At 53.5% G+C, this 14,885-nt stretch overlaps 2 protein-coding genes across 2 annotated transcripts in view; both read right to left on the reverse strand.

Annotated features, from left to right (window-relative positions):
* Positions 1 to 1,789: 1,789 nt before the first annotated feature.
* Positions 1,790 to 4,745, reverse strand: LOC128270951 (inhibitor of Bruton tyrosine kinase-like; the record flags this gene model as incomplete). The annotated part of the gene is made up of 3 exons (XM_053008381.1): positions 1,790 to 2,668; positions 2,720 to 3,596; positions 4,363 to 4,745. Coding segments are annotated over 3 exons (2,091 nt in total), but the record flags the coding sequence as incomplete, so codon positions are not given.
* Positions 4,746 to 4,750: 5 nt separating this feature from the next.
* LOC128274599 (ankyrin-3-like) overlaps positions 4,751 to 14,885 on the reverse strand; it is a 50,896-nt gene continuing 40,761 nt past the window's right edge. Inside the window, 6 exon segments of the mRNA XM_053012837.1 lie at positions 4,751 to 7,306; positions 7,381 to 7,507; positions 8,596 to 8,952; positions 10,027 to 11,223; positions 12,811 to 13,077; positions 13,142 to 14,877. Coding sequence (XP_052868797.1) covers positions 6,832 to 7,306; positions 7,381 to 7,507; positions 8,596 to 8,952; positions 10,027 to 11,223; positions 12,811 to 13,077; positions 13,142 to 14,877 — 4,159 coding nt within the window. The 3' untranslated portion in view covers positions 4,751 to 6,831.

Below are 14,885 nucleotides of genomic sequence, written 5' to 3' on the forward strand. Positions count from 1 at the left end.
GGAAACAGAGGGAAAAGAAAAACGTCTGGAATACATTGAAAATAAAGCGAAAAAGATATCATAAAAAGCGTTATCCGATGTTTGTGTACAATAAAAGTGTAGTAAATGCGTGCGCGACGCGACGCTATGTATCCGCGATCACTCGTGATCACCGAAGACCATTCGAAAGTTGCTGTGGCTGGCTGGCTTTACGTGATCGATATTTAAAGTATACAGAGCTTTGTGAAGACTTATTGCTTTTCTGTGCAACCAACAATGGGATTTATTTTAACCCTTAACGATTTTCCCAAAAAGAATGCCCTTATCACTTCGGAGACGTTGCTGTATAGCGCTGGTTGCGGGGGTCGCTACTCCGCCCTTTCGTGTCCTTCCTTTTGTGTGCACTCAAATGGGCGTCGTCATCGATGCGCGCGTATCGGAAAAGAGAGGTAACTTTAAACCATGCGCTACTATAAAACATAAACATAAATGAACAGAAAAGAAACAGAATTATTGTAAACAGACAAACATAAAACCCAGCAACCACAGAGCGCATCACAAACAAAAGCACAGGCAAGCAAAGATGGCAGGCAGAATAAACAGGGAAAATAGACAACAAAGCGCGAAGCATGATCGGCATCTTAGATCGATCGAAGCAAGCAAATGATACTTAGTATAGTGCGAATTAAACCACAAACACCGTGCACACCGTGTAGTTCGATCAGAGTAACCACAGGAAACGGAAGGAAGCATAATTCGCCAGCTGTCGGGTGTCGAGAATTGAATTATTCAAATACACCGCTCTCATTGGGGAAATTGGGTCTTTTTTGGGGATTTATTTTTTGCACAAACCTCCCTGATTCTGGCTTAGAGTTCGAATCTAGAAAGTGTCATCTCAGACGATGGGCAAAACTGGAGAGCATAACAACAATTGTTTCAACTCGAACGAACCCATCGCTCTTCGAACGATGAGTTACGCCTATCCCTATTGATCCTTATAATCAATTCCCGGCACCCTACTCGGCTCACTGGACAGATAAGAAGGAAAACCCCCGAAGCACAAACCAACCATACTCCGCGGGGAAGGGTGCGTGGTAAACAGAGACTGGCTCCGACGGTAGCATTATTTCGGTGGCGGAAAAGAAGCGCGTCCTCGAGCACGTGAAGAGAGGGAACCCGGAAGAAAACGAGCATAAATGTAAAGAAGGGAAGGCAAACGGATCTTAATTTCGAAATAAACACAACGGAACTAAAGAAAAACCCACAAAAGCAGCGTCGCGAGTCTTGCGTTTTTCTTGGAAATGATGACACCAATGTTTTTGCGGATCAAACGAAGCGAATTTTCACGATCAGGGAAAAGTAAGTAATCGAATTTTCTTTAAAAAACACCAAAATTCGTGCCGGAAATCCGTCTTGCGAGCCACGTGCGTTTTGTTCGGTGCGCCCGCCGAGAGACAAACGAACGAAATCGGCAAATTCAGTTTCCCGACACCGGACGGCACGAAATCGACCGATCGAACAGGGTCGCAGGAGCGCAGCGAAGGTAGCCACAGCTGGTGCCACCGGGCGAAAGAGAACGCACGCTCGGCGGCACAGTAGCGGGCCTTGTCCCTCTCGGGGGTGATCTCTCGCGCCGCGCTCTCTCTCTCTCGGGGCCATCTGATCGCCGAAGCGCGAGAGAGACAAATGGGATGGTGCCAACAGTACGCGTACAGTCGAACCTCGGCTTCGGAACCGAAGCTGGAAATAATATTTTTTCTTTTGTACAATTTCTTTATTTTAAGAAACACTTTTACAAAATGTACCCACGGTAAAAAATACACTTTTTACAAATAAAAACACACCGCCTCCCCAGCACTTACTGGCGCTGGCCCCAGACGGCTACCTTCGGAGTGGCCGTCAGCGGAGGCCGATACCGTTCGATGGTGATGTGTTCGTCGTGCACCTGTTCCACGTTGTAGAACGCCTTCAGCTCTTCGATCGCTTGCTCCTCGAGCTGCGTTTCGGTGAGCGACTTCAGACGCTGCTTCTCGTAGTACTGCTTCTGGCGCCGCTCGTCGGCCAGAATCTCGGTAAAGTCCTGTTCGCCCGAACTGAGTCGCGGCCCGCCGGTGCCGCTGCCGTTGCTGGACTGCCGTTGGCGTTGGCGGCGTGCAACGTTCGAAGCTTCCGTCGGCAGCAGACCACCGCCGGCCGCTTCCGCTGACTGTATGGCATCGAAACTGGCCACGGACGGTGCCGTGATGGTCTTCCACGGGTTGCTCACCGTCGGTAGCTGCTGATCCTCGGTGTTGCTGTTGCTGTCCGTTGCGCCTGACGGAACCACCGCCACCGTCTCCGTGACCGACGAGAGCCTTTTCCGTTGCTTCTGAGACAGTTTACCCTTCTGCAGGCCAAAATCGGCCAAGCTAATCGGAGAAACGATCGCACCGGGAGGAGTGGCCCCAGCCGGGGCCGCCGTTTCGTAACCCTCGTCCGGTGAACCCCCCAGCACTGGTGCACTGGTTGGCGACGAATGTTGGAGCACCGTCCGCAGGTTCGAGAAGCTTTCACCCGAACCCGTCGGGTGTTGAGCTTCTGCCTTCATCATTTCGTTCGCTCGCAGGGCGGCTGACAGGGCCGACTTTCGTTTCGCATCCGCCGTTACCGTGGTTACCTTGTGCCACGATTTTGTACCATCCGCTTCCGGCTTCGGCAACGGTGAACCGGCGGCGCATGTGTCCTGTTTCGCACTTTGGACCACGCGCCCCTTGCTGGTGTTGGTGGCAGTAGAAGCGGCAGCGGCAGCGGCAGCAATCTTCCGTTCGTTTGCCACTGACTCTTCCTCCAGCGAGAGTCGCTGCAGGTAATCCATCGCTTCCTTCTCCAAGCTGAGCTTTTGCTGCTGCGATCGTGACACTTTCGCAGTCGGGCGTCCTTTTTTCGCCCTAGCGTCCAATGGCTTTTCCTCTAGCTGGACGTGAAACTCGTGCACCAACTGATCGAGCTCCTCGTCGTCGATCGCATCCGAGAACGGTGTGATCGTTCGGTAACTGTCCAAATTGTAGTGCTTCCGGTAGAACGTGCCGATCTGCTCCAGAATGTTCGGTGCGAGGCTCTCTAGCAGGTGGCCCTCGAGCAGCCGATCGAGATTCGTGCTAATCATTTGCAGGCAGGCGCCCTTCACTAGCTCGCAATTGAATTGGCAGGCAAACCGCAGAGTACAGGCCATATTGTACAGGTTCACTTTCTCGACCAGGAGTGTCTCAAGCAAACGCTTCAAGTCTTCCACAAACAACTGATCACACACTCGGAGCATATGTTGCAGCGCCAAGTAGTCCATCATCCGGAACACAAGCGGCTCGTGATCGTACAGAAACGTTACGATCAGCTTCATCGTGCTGTGGGGTATCGTGTGCAGGTCAACAGTCGTGCGGTTTTCGCCCCAAGTGTGGCCGAACATCACAGCGAAGTACTCCAGGCGGGTGACCAGCACACATCGGTGTACCCGTAGCTTTTCTTCGCCCTCCAGCACGATCGTAAGATCGTGCAACTCGCGGAACAAATCGAAGGGCAGCGCTGGGAATGGCTCCTCGGGTGGGTCATACGCTAGCAACCCGCTGGATGGACTGTAAATCCTGCAAATAAACCGACGACCATCAGAGAGCAGAGTTAGGCCAAGCCTTCGATGTTGGCTTCGGGATTTGCTAAGAGGGAAAGGATCACGGCCCGTCGTGATTGTCACCTTTCCATGGTGTTTCATGAAACGAGGACACAAAAAAGAAAGGTGTGTAGCGACCTCCCCAGTAACGGTCATGTTTTGCAATAGTCCGCGAACTCGAATTCGAACAGTCTAGCAGCACGGTCGAGCAAACGACGCTCCTTCGACTAGTAGTCATTGAACATTTTCTCCGCTCCTTCGACTAGTAGTAATTCAACACTTTCTCAGGGACGCCTGGAGCCGAGCAGACGTGCCCGACGTGGTCTCGTCCAATGCTCTTTTCTTTACGCGACGCTTCTGCCGATCACAAAGTTAAATAAAGGAAGTTCAGGCATTTCTACGGGTGTTTGAATAGGAAGATAGGGAGAGCTCGGTCACCGCAATGTCCGAGACGTGAGGGCGTTGTGGAGTCGTCGAAGCATGTCTTTTTGGTGTGCCCGCGGTTCGAAGACGATCAAAGACAAATGCAGGATAGGGTCGGAGATGGACTCACTGTGGAAACCATCGTCCAACGTATGTATGGGAATTGACGATAGTTCCGTAAGGGCTAGGATGGAGAACCAAGTAGGGTTTTAGTGGTTATATCCTTGGTAGCGAAGGGTAGTCCCACACGGAGCGCGTAATTACGTTTCCTTACTTCCAAAATACAAAAAATAACAGGTGTTTGAATGACAAATGCTTACCGTTCAAGCATTTCCGCCAACCGACTGAGCTCCAAGCGTTCAAAGACCCCACGTAGCTGGTTGCATAGCTCCGCGATGGCTCCTGGTTTCGGATCGCCCGGTTTTTCGCCCGGTTTCCTGAGCAGCCGTAGAACGTCCTCGCGCCCAACGTACCGGTTGGTGTAGATGTAGCGCAGGGCTAGCTTAAATGCGCCTACGGATAACCCATCGATGCCACACTGCATGAGATCGAACTCCTGGCACGTGGGGCTCGCTTGCAACAGCCGTCGCAAAAACTCCGAGCGATGGTACAGAATGAACCGGTGTGCGGCAAACTGGTGTCCTTCGACGCACAGCACCACATCGTGCACGGCATCGTCCGGGGACGCACCGGCCAGCAGTGTTTTTCACGGGATGTGCCCTCCAATGTGTTTCCGTTTTGTTTGTTTCGCTTCAATTTTATTCCATTATTCGCCGCGCACTCCGCTTGACAACTCTGCTTAGGACTTATTACTGCAATCGCGATTGTAAATAAACTCTATACACAATTCAAAAATATAGCATCATGCCCATCCAAAGTGTGCCTTCGTGTTTTGTTTGTTTTTGCATTCGGATCGTTATGTTTTTTTCTTTCGCACGCTTCAATCAAATATCTCTCTCTTTGCTTCTCTGATTCGCGCTTTATGTTCCCTTTTCAATGTCGGCTTCTTCAAATCACTAGTTCCGTTCAGTTTGTCTCTCGGTCTTTCGCTGTCCTTTGCTAGTGCCGAGTGGCTGGCCCTCTTATCCTTGCGTGCTTCAAACTAGTGCCACTCTTCTTATTTTATTGTTCGGCGGCGGTGTTTATTTTTGTTTTCTTTAATAAATAGCAGAAATAGTGGAAACATTTGATCGACACAAGCTCCGCATAAGCATAAGCCGATTTGGCGCACAGAGACACACTGACCGATCGAGCGGGGCTAACGGTTGCGGGCAACGTTAGGAAATAATGCAACACAAATAGATTCTTACACTTGTACGGTGTGACGCTAAAATTAATCAAACGCAAAGAGAAAACGAAAGATGCCACATTCACTTTCTCCATCTGGCCATACACACACTGCTGTGGTGTGTTGGGCCGAAAGCGATGGAAGTTGAAGGGGAAAAAACATCAATAATCATAAAAAATCACGTAAAAACACTAGAATTGCAAAACAAACAGTCGCGCACTCCACCGCCCGCCGCTAAACCTAATGCTATCCTCCAGGGCACGCACAATAAATATATAGTTAAACAATGTTAAAACTCACGGGGACACGTTGACGCGGCAGCGTGGCGGGCGCCGCCGCCGCCGCTATTACACTGATTCCAATTTTGAATGCAATTACAAAACGGTTTCAATTGTTTCCTCAAATGCTACGTTTTCGCGCTACTTACTGCGCGCCTTTGTGCTGTGACTGAGTCAGCGAAGCGAAGCAATATTACACACCCAGGCTAGGTAGTGATTTTGGTGGCCACATATCGGCCACCTTCAGTTGGCCCGTTCTGCCCCCAAGGCCAGAGCCCCAGCGAAGATTTCCTCTTCGCCAGTGGCGACCGTTTATGGTTGGTAATGAATGGAGTGGAGTTCATGCAGGATGGTTGGCAAAGCTTCAAAGGTGAGGATCGATCGCGATCGCGTTTTGATATCGTTTAGTGGTTAGATTTTGTCTCTTCTGCTGCAGCGCTTAATGTATCTTGCTAAAGGTGTGGATTCTTATGCAATTATTTGTCGCTTCGATTTCCCATCCCGTTTTTGCTGTGTTCGTTTGATTAAACTACGTGCTAAAGAAACGTCCCTTCCTGCCGTTGAAGTTGCCTCGCGATAAATATGTATATGAATATGCGCCGTTCGCAATAGATTGTGTGTGTGTGTGTGTTCTGTGAAATCGGTTTGCCATCGCGGCTGACGACACCGGGGAAGAGAATTAGGGCTTTTCCTTTCTGCTCGACGCAAACCGATGCATTCCCGAACCGCGGGCAGCCGGGTGTCGGATACGTAACACGATACGCGCCATTTTTGTACGTTTAGCTTGGTTTCATCCCTCGAAGCCCATCTTCTCTCAAAGCACAGCAGATTCGCCCCTTCGGCGCCCGGCTCCGTTCTGTAATATCCTCAGTGTGCCGGACGAAATACTTTCTGTGTTAATGTAAAACTAGTTCGTTTGCTTCGTTGGCAAACTGCCGCCGTACACAGCGTCTGGCTGTGGCTGTTAAATTGTGTGTCAATTTTGGCCAAACCAAGTTACGGACCAAAAAAACCGAAGCTCGGGCTGGGACGAATCCGGCGCAGCAATTGCCCCACCCCCCGAACCGCTTGCGTGGTTTTAGTTGATTTTACAACTCTTGTTTCTTGTAGAGAGAGGTGGAGAAAAGCAGCAAGCCGTCCCCTGGAAGCCGTTGAGGCCCCGGTACCAGGCACTAAGAATTTTAAACGGTGACAGCGGATTGGCATCGTCATCGTTTTTTTGCTTAGTTCTTTCGCTCCTGGTTCATGAACTCGTCGACAATATTGTTGAGTGCTGCCTTCGCGGCCCCGTCCAACGTTCGCCCATCGACCATCTCGGTGACCGTGACGGTCGTTTCCTTGACCATTTCCGGCACGTTCGGTTGCGCCGTGTGCGTGGTCGTGGTCGTTGTGATCTTCTGCAGCAGCTCGTCCTCCGGGAAGTCGCTGTCCGGCGCGACGGTTATCGTTTTTGTCGTCGTCGTCACGCGGGTCGCACTTTTCTCCGCCCCTGTTGCCGGGTCTGTGTCGGAAGCGGTACTCGTTACTATCACCGTCCGCTGATTGCCATCTTGCTGTTGGTGGTGCTGCTGCTGTGCCTCCTGGAGCAACTGCTGATCGCGCAGTTGCTTGAGTAGCTGCTCTTCCAGATCTTCCGGTATCTCGTCTCCGGTCGCGTTAAGCGTTGTCGTTGTGGTGATGACTGTGGTACGAACGGTGCTGCGAGAGGAAACAAACGTGCCATCAGTGAAACGGTGTGAACGCAATCCGCTCCGCCAGAACAATCTGCTTACCCATCATCGGACTCATTGACGAAGGTGTTCGTTTCCGTACGCTGGGTGCCGCCTAAGCGCTGCTCGGTTGGTGGTTCACTCGGTTCCAGTCCGCTCGGTTGGTCGTTGGTCTGAACCAGAAAGTTTTCTGCAAAAAGTTATGAAGAGTGGCCCAGTTTTACCCGTTTGCCGGTTTGCATTTCATGGCGAGCTTTTCTATCGCCCTTCGTTCACGATCGCTTGCAAATTGTAAGAGTACTACCAAACCACATGCATCCCGGGTTGTTCATGCTCAACAAGCTCCGAGGGTTCTACTACACCCGTTAGTAGCCCGTAGGCTGTTACTTTTATTAATCCGTTTAATCCGTTCGTTTTTCTTTAAGGGACGCTCAAAACACTTTAGATGTTTATTGAACTCAACGTTCGCAGCGATTAGTGGTTTGTTAGGGGCAAGAACTACCAAAGTCATGCAGGATGCCAGTTCGTAGTAGACTCTACAATAGCTATATGGCGGTCTCCTATTTGACCTGTTGGGGCCGGTCTTGTTTTACACCACTTACACTTACACCAACACCGGTTACCAACACCGGAACCGGATTGAGGGAAAAGGGAACAAATAGGTAGTTTTCGAGAGGGTGCGCAGGTAGTGAAACGGTTCAATGTGTAATGCACTAGATGTTGAAGGTAAGAAAGTGTACAAAAAAAACGAAACCATTCAACATAAAAAATCGAAACGATGAAGGAGAAAACAGGCAAAACAGAACAAACCATAGGCTGCCAATAGTAAGAGATGGCACAAAGGATCAAATTGTATCGAAAAGACCGGAAACTAGGGAACAGAGAGACAGAGCGAGAGAGAGGGAGTCTAAAGTGAAGCGATTTTCTACAACAGACGGGCAGCATACCGAGAACAGCGGAACAAACGGAACAACCATTGAGAAGAATCGGAATAGCGAAATGATGGAGATGAAGGACAAAAAGAGAGACACAGAGATAGACAATAAAAGAGAGAGGAATTGAGAGATTGAGAGAGTGAGAGAGAGAGAGAAAAAGAGAGAGCTAAAGAACAATAGAAAGGGAGAGTGTGTAAGAGAAAGGGTAGAACAAGAAATGAAGCCAAAAATAGCGATCACGACAAACGATGCAAAAACAGTTGCACTATACAGCGAGAGAGCGAGAGAGAGAGAGCGAGAGAACTGCGCGAACGGTCACACAGCGCGCAAAAGGGCTACATACTAATGTCGACACTGCCAACATCGCTGAACCGGGAACCGGGTTGTGCGGGTCGGCCACCGTCACCACCGCTATCGGTTAAACTCTGCTCCAACCCATCGTCATCATCAAGCTCATCGCCACCACCGTCGTAGGAGACATCGGCCAGCAGCTCCTCTGCCACTGGCGGCTCTTGCTGCTCCTCGTCCTGGTACTCGTCGTCGATCTCGATCTCGGTCGACACTTGCGTCACTATGACGGATACATTCGGAATCGGCGCACTGGTGGCAGTGGCAGTGACGGGGACGTCCCCGGTTGCCTGCTGCTGCTGGTCACCGGCGGCCTCCGTGGCGGCCACGGGAACTGAGCTGCTGACTTTACCTTGAGAGCCGAAAGAGGGAGCACAACAAATTTTGAAGCACCATTCCAGTGCCCAGCGTCACGCCGATGCGGGGCAGATCCGATCGATCGGATCGGAGTTCGGAGGGGACGATTAAGGCGTAACGGTCAGCGCTGGGCCGGGGCCAGGATTTGTGCCGGGAGTTTAGGGTTAGGCGCAACAGTGTGTTAGATCCAGTTGGGCAAGGAAGAACTACGGAACGCCTGCTGCTACGGTAACACCAGAGTGCCTGTGTCCGGGGACCGGGACACGGGAGACACACATTGGCCATTAGTTTATACAAAAGAATACGGAATCTACGGAACGGGCACTGGTCGGGAAAGGGTGATCGCGAATCCTCCGCCCCAACAGCACCCAGACACAGTGATGGACACAGAGCCTACGGGATTCGGTCGGGGAACGGGGGGAACGTTTTTTTTAAGTCACAAACAAATGGTGTTAACAGAGGCAACATACACAGAACGGTACACGCACACCGAACGGAACGGAACTAGTGAAACGGAACCACAGACGGAACGGAAATAATAAAAAACTTTAAAATAAATCAAACACAAAAACAGAGCCTTCCGTCACCAAACCCAGCATCCCAGCATTTGATTAGTTTGGGTCCCCACCACAACCAAAGGTCCCACAACCCACACCGGTCCGTCCCGGTCTAACTAAAGTATGAGTAAAGTACAACAAGCACGTGGAGGTGGTGTGGTATCCGAACCGAAATGGTGCCGGTCGGTCGGTCGGTGAGTGGATTGAATTTTGAGCCAAGTTCTGCCGAAAACGGTTTTGTGCCAAAAACAAATTGATCGCCAAACGGACACCATGACGGGAGCGCGGGCATCGGCCGGACCGGAGATGGGATGGATGGATGAGTGAGTGAGGGAAGTCGGTAGGGCACATGGCGTGAAGATGTGATGCGTACGTGCCACGCGTGGATGGATTGCCGGGAGCGACAGGATTTGAAGTAAGCGTTCGGGACGTTCGGGAGATCGAGACAGAGAGACATGGGACAGAGGGAGAGACTCGCGGGTGGTCGGCTGTGGTGTCTGTGCGCCATTTACCTGTTTCGTCGTCATCGCTCAGCTCGCCGGCCGCCTCGTGGAGGGCCACGTCCGAGCCGCTCGAGGATCCACCGGTCCGGAAGGAGAAGTTGTTGCTGGTGCTGCTCGACGGTGGCTGTGGCTGCGTGGCCGCTGCTACTAGTGCTGGTGGTGGTGGTGGCTGGCTAACGGTTATCAGGGGGCTCCCGCCTTGGTCGGCCTCTTCCGCCCGCAGTACTACCGTTTCGTCCTCGGTGATCGTCAGTCCGGACGGTTCGATCCTCGTCCGCTTCGTCGTCGTCGTTACCGTGCGGCGGACGGCGGCCGTCGGGGGCCGCTGCCCCCGGTGGCCGCCGCGCGGTTCATCTTCGCTCTCCGAGCTGCTGCTTCCGCTTCCGACGATGAACCGCTTCTGACCGGCACCGCCATCCGACGACGGGGGCACCGTGTACCCCTCGAGATCCTTCTCCTCCGGTGGCGACGGATCGAGCACGCTCGACGATCGGCGATCTTCGTCGCTGGTCATCTCGTAGTCGTAGTGTTCCTCCGTGATGATCACCAGATTGCTGTTGTCGTCCTCGTCCGTCCCCAGGCTACCGCGTCCGCCGATGCCGCCGGCAGCGCGTGCCTCCTGCTGTTCCTGCTCCATTTTGGCATAGTTCTCCGGCGACGTCTGCACGAAAATGAACTCGTCAATGTCGCCGGAGTAGTCGGCCGGCACCTCCGAGATGTTGTTGTCGGACGAAACGATCACGATCTGCTCCGACTTCTGGGCCGAGTCGTGGCCCGGCGTCGAGAGGGACGTTTCGTACGCACGTCCGGCACCGGCACCGGTGCTCAGACCGTCGCTCGATGGCGGATCGATGTGATCGAGGCTGTAGCGCCGATCGTTCGACACGTCCTCCAGGTTGACGGAGGAGATTTCGATCTGCGGCGGCGGCTGCTGTGCCGCCTCCCATTCGATGTCACCGACCGTCGGCCGGGCGGGAACCGTTTTGTTGATCTTGAGGTTCACCTTCGAGTGCTTCTTGATCGTCTTGACCTTGCCACTGCGGTCCGTTTCCAGCTCGAAGCCCTCGGAGTCTTCGCCGCCATCGGACCCCACCACCACCAGCGTCGCCGGCAACCGTGCGTCGTCCCGGTCGTCCTCCTCCTCCTCCTCCTGTGTGTCATGGTCTTTGATCGCCTGCTGAATGATCTCTTGCACATCCTCCGCGACTGCTGGAGGACGCGTGTAGGAGATTGGTGGTTGTGTTGTGGAGTGGAATGGACAGGCACGGGGAACAACGAGCGCATCGTGTGTCACGGGTTTATGTATTTTATTTTTTTGCATTCGATGGGGACATTTCGGAGGAGGACATTTTGTTGAGGGAATTCAAAGGGGATGACATTAGAAACAGGGCAAAACTATGATTAGCTACGGTGGGCGTATGTGTGTGCGTGTGTCGGTCGGAAGGCGAAACGGAACAGTGCCGAGTGCCGTTGCCGACACGATCACGAGGCAAGCTCGGCAAGGGAAACGATAGAGCAAGGCAATCGACAGGAAATGAGAATGAAAAGATGCACACGCACACTGAGGTCTCAAAAAGAAACTGCAGAGACACACAGAGAGACAGAGAGACAGAGACAGAGAGAGAAACAGAGAGAGTGATCGGTGCATCGTAAAAGGGATGGTGAGCAGGCGATTCTATGAAACGCGAAGGTGGCACACGGCATCGGAACCAGTAAATTCCATGAAGCGCTGAATGAAGCTCTCCACGTCATACTCGAAAAGTGTCGGGAGGTGGCGATCTGATCGGAGACCAACCTGTGTCAGGGGGCCTTGACAGCGTAAACATTTTCTCATCGTTCTGAGCGAATTTAGTACACAAAACAAATACAAGAACGAAAACGTAACGTAACCGAAAGCCCCGCCATAGTCCCAACTACAAACAGACACTTCTAGACTAACCGCTGGACGGGTAACATACACGGAACGGAACAAACAAAAAGAAATGAAAACAAACACAGCGGATCATACCGAATACCCAAAGCGTTTACACAGGAGAACATAGAAGTGGGATCTCCCAGAGAGTCGGGACGGATGAACGGAAACCCCTTCAGAGCCTCCGTTATCTAGTCTACGAACACGCCACTACGCCAGGTACTATCTCGAAGAACTAAGCCACGCTACACGCTATCCTAAATAGTTAGGCTCAAACACTCGGTACACTCTCTATGGCTGTTGGGGGTTATTACAGAAACACAAGACACGAGTTTTGGGGTTGCTTGTTTCGTACGATCACACTACTACAGACTAGTACAAACGCCCTTGTGGTAATCGGACAGACGACACCCGAACGTGATCGACGATCCTAGCTAGGCTCTGAACCTGCCACAGAAGGAACTCGTCGCTTATGCAACCAGAACCAGTTGAGATGAAACGGGGCAACGGAAAGATTGTGACCCCGTGACCGACATGCGGTCGACGTACGGCCGACGCTAGAGAGTTAATCAGACAAATCATTCCGTGTGCAAAATCGGGGTCCACCCGAAAAAACCAAAATCGAATAAACAATCAACACCCGAAAAGAAAACGAACCAAACACATAGAAATTATAGAAACACATCAACAACGATTGTGGTAGCGGTAGAGGGAGAGCGAGCGAGAGAGAGCGCTTTCTTATGAAGGAACCATACGACCGAGAGAAACACTCGGGGCTTGAAGGGATAAAACGGGGGTTGAAATGAAAACCAGGCGCGCCGGTTACGCGGTTCCCGGAACACGCAGAGAGGACGCAGCAAAACGTGGGGCGGAACACTCACCATCGTGGCGCTCGTCCGCCGTGCTGTTCTGGCTTGAAACTTGGGTACTAAAGTCGGCCGGGCTGGGTGGCGGCGTCGACAGGTCGTCCTTCTTGACGGCCGCGATGCCCAGGATTTCGCTTTCACGCCGAATCTGCTGGTACGCTTCGGTCTGGTCCGGCGAGGACGTAGTCGGTGACCCATTCTCACCACCTACCTGCTGCTGCTGCTGCTGCCGTTGGTGTTTCTCGACCTCCTCGTGCTCCTGCTTTTCGTCCGCCGTCGATTCTGAGAGAGAAAGAGGGTACATGAAGCACACCGCCGGTTAAGGGCCTCTATCTGCGCTGCTCACCCTCCATGGCTCTGGCCGGTGCCATTGCCGAGGGGACACCATTTAGCTTGGCCGGCGGATCGATCTCGTCGAGTCCGTTCATCGAACCGAGCTGCCGCTGGGCAACCTTCCGCTCGTACTCATCCGTCACCGGTTCCAGGTTGGTGATCGATTTGTTCACAATGTCCCGCCGATCGATCTTGATCAGTGCCTGCTCCAGCACGTTGCCCGTCGCGTCCCGGCCGGCCTGGCGTAACCACAGCCGCAGCATCACGATCGCCTGCTGGGCCTCATCGTTCGGGTACTCCGTCCGGATCAGATCCACGTCGGTCGGTGCGATCGCCAGTTCTTCCGCCAGCAGCGGCCAGTCCGAGCCGATCAGGTTGCAGATGTCCGTAATCTTAATGTCCGCCTTGTGGATCTCGTTGGTACCACCCTCAACGCCAACACCGGTGGCACCGCCGTTCTGGAACGCGAACGTAAACGTTTTGCCGCGGTTCGCGGACGCCACGCCGAGCTCGCCCGGCTCGCTGCCGTTCAGTATCTCCGTCGAGCTGCGGTCGAACTCGGACGTCGTCTCGAGTTCGTCACCGCCGAGTCCGTAGCGCTCGGGTGGCAGCGTGAAGTTGAGTGTGCACAGGGGCGTCTGGATCGGTTCACCCTTCGCCACCTTCGGCTCGTTCATGAACGAGATGCGCCCCAGCAGTTCGTCCAGCGTACTGCGGATCTTCACCGTGAACGTGAGCCGGTTCTCCTTGAACGCGTGGAACTGCAGGGCCAGCTGTTCGCCCGACTTCTGCACCGGCACGATGTTGCCGGCAAACTCCAGGTAGATCGTGCGGCCCTCGCACACCTCGACGTCACGCGATTTCGCAATCTCCGTAAAGTGCTCCTGCTGCTCGAGCGTCTTGTCCTCCTTGTCGTCCGTCATCAGGAACACGCTCAGCTTGGCCTCGCTCTGCTCGACGCGCTTCGCGAACACGACAAACTTCACCATGAACGGCACGTGGGCCATCTGCGCGTACAGTTCGGTCGCCATCTTGGTCGCCTCACTAATGTTCCGGCAGTCCATCAGCCAGAAGCGGGCCGATACGGTCGTCGTGAACGACACGCAATCGTTGACGAACGTGAGCGGCGTCGATCCGGTCACGTCCTCCCAGACCGCCTTGTTCTGGCCGCCGGTGATCGAGCACAACAGGCGCAACGTGGGCGCATTGCCCGAGTACTGGTTGATCATGCCCGAGTTGTACGCCTTCGGGGCCGGCATGCTGAGGGTGATCGCCTTGTGGAACTTGCGGCGCCGCGGTTCCACCGTCACCACCGGCGACACGGCCACGCTCCGGCCGAGCAGATGGGCGGTCGTGCCCATATCGATCGGCTGCGCCTGCAGCCCCACGCGGATCTTCTTCGTGAGCGCGTTCTGCGGGAAGATGGCCTGCACCTGCGGGACGGCCGTCGCCGAGACGGTGCCGCCTTCCGGGCCGATCGCGTGCACCTCCTGCCGGATGCGTGACACGATCGCAAAGTAGTGCGGAAAGTCGTTGGTCAGCACGCGCGTAATGCGGTTCGTGTGCAGATCCTCCAGAAAGTTGAGCGTGTCGCCCTTGAACGTCTCGTTCAACACGTCGTGGATCGCTTCCTCACTGTCGTACAGGGTGTGCTCACGCCACGTTTCGCCGTTGTCCGAGCGCAGGATTATGATTTCGCGTTCCTTATCACGCAGCGACGCAAAGTGCGGAACTTCCAGGATGACCGGACTGTCGTG

This window comes from Anopheles cruzii, chromosome 3, assembly GCF_943734635.1.
Source record: "Anopheles cruzii chromosome 3, idAnoCruzAS_RS32_06, whole genome shotgun sequence".
Lineage (NCBI taxonomy): Eukaryota > Metazoa > Arthropoda > Insecta > Diptera > Culicidae > Anopheles > Anopheles cruzii.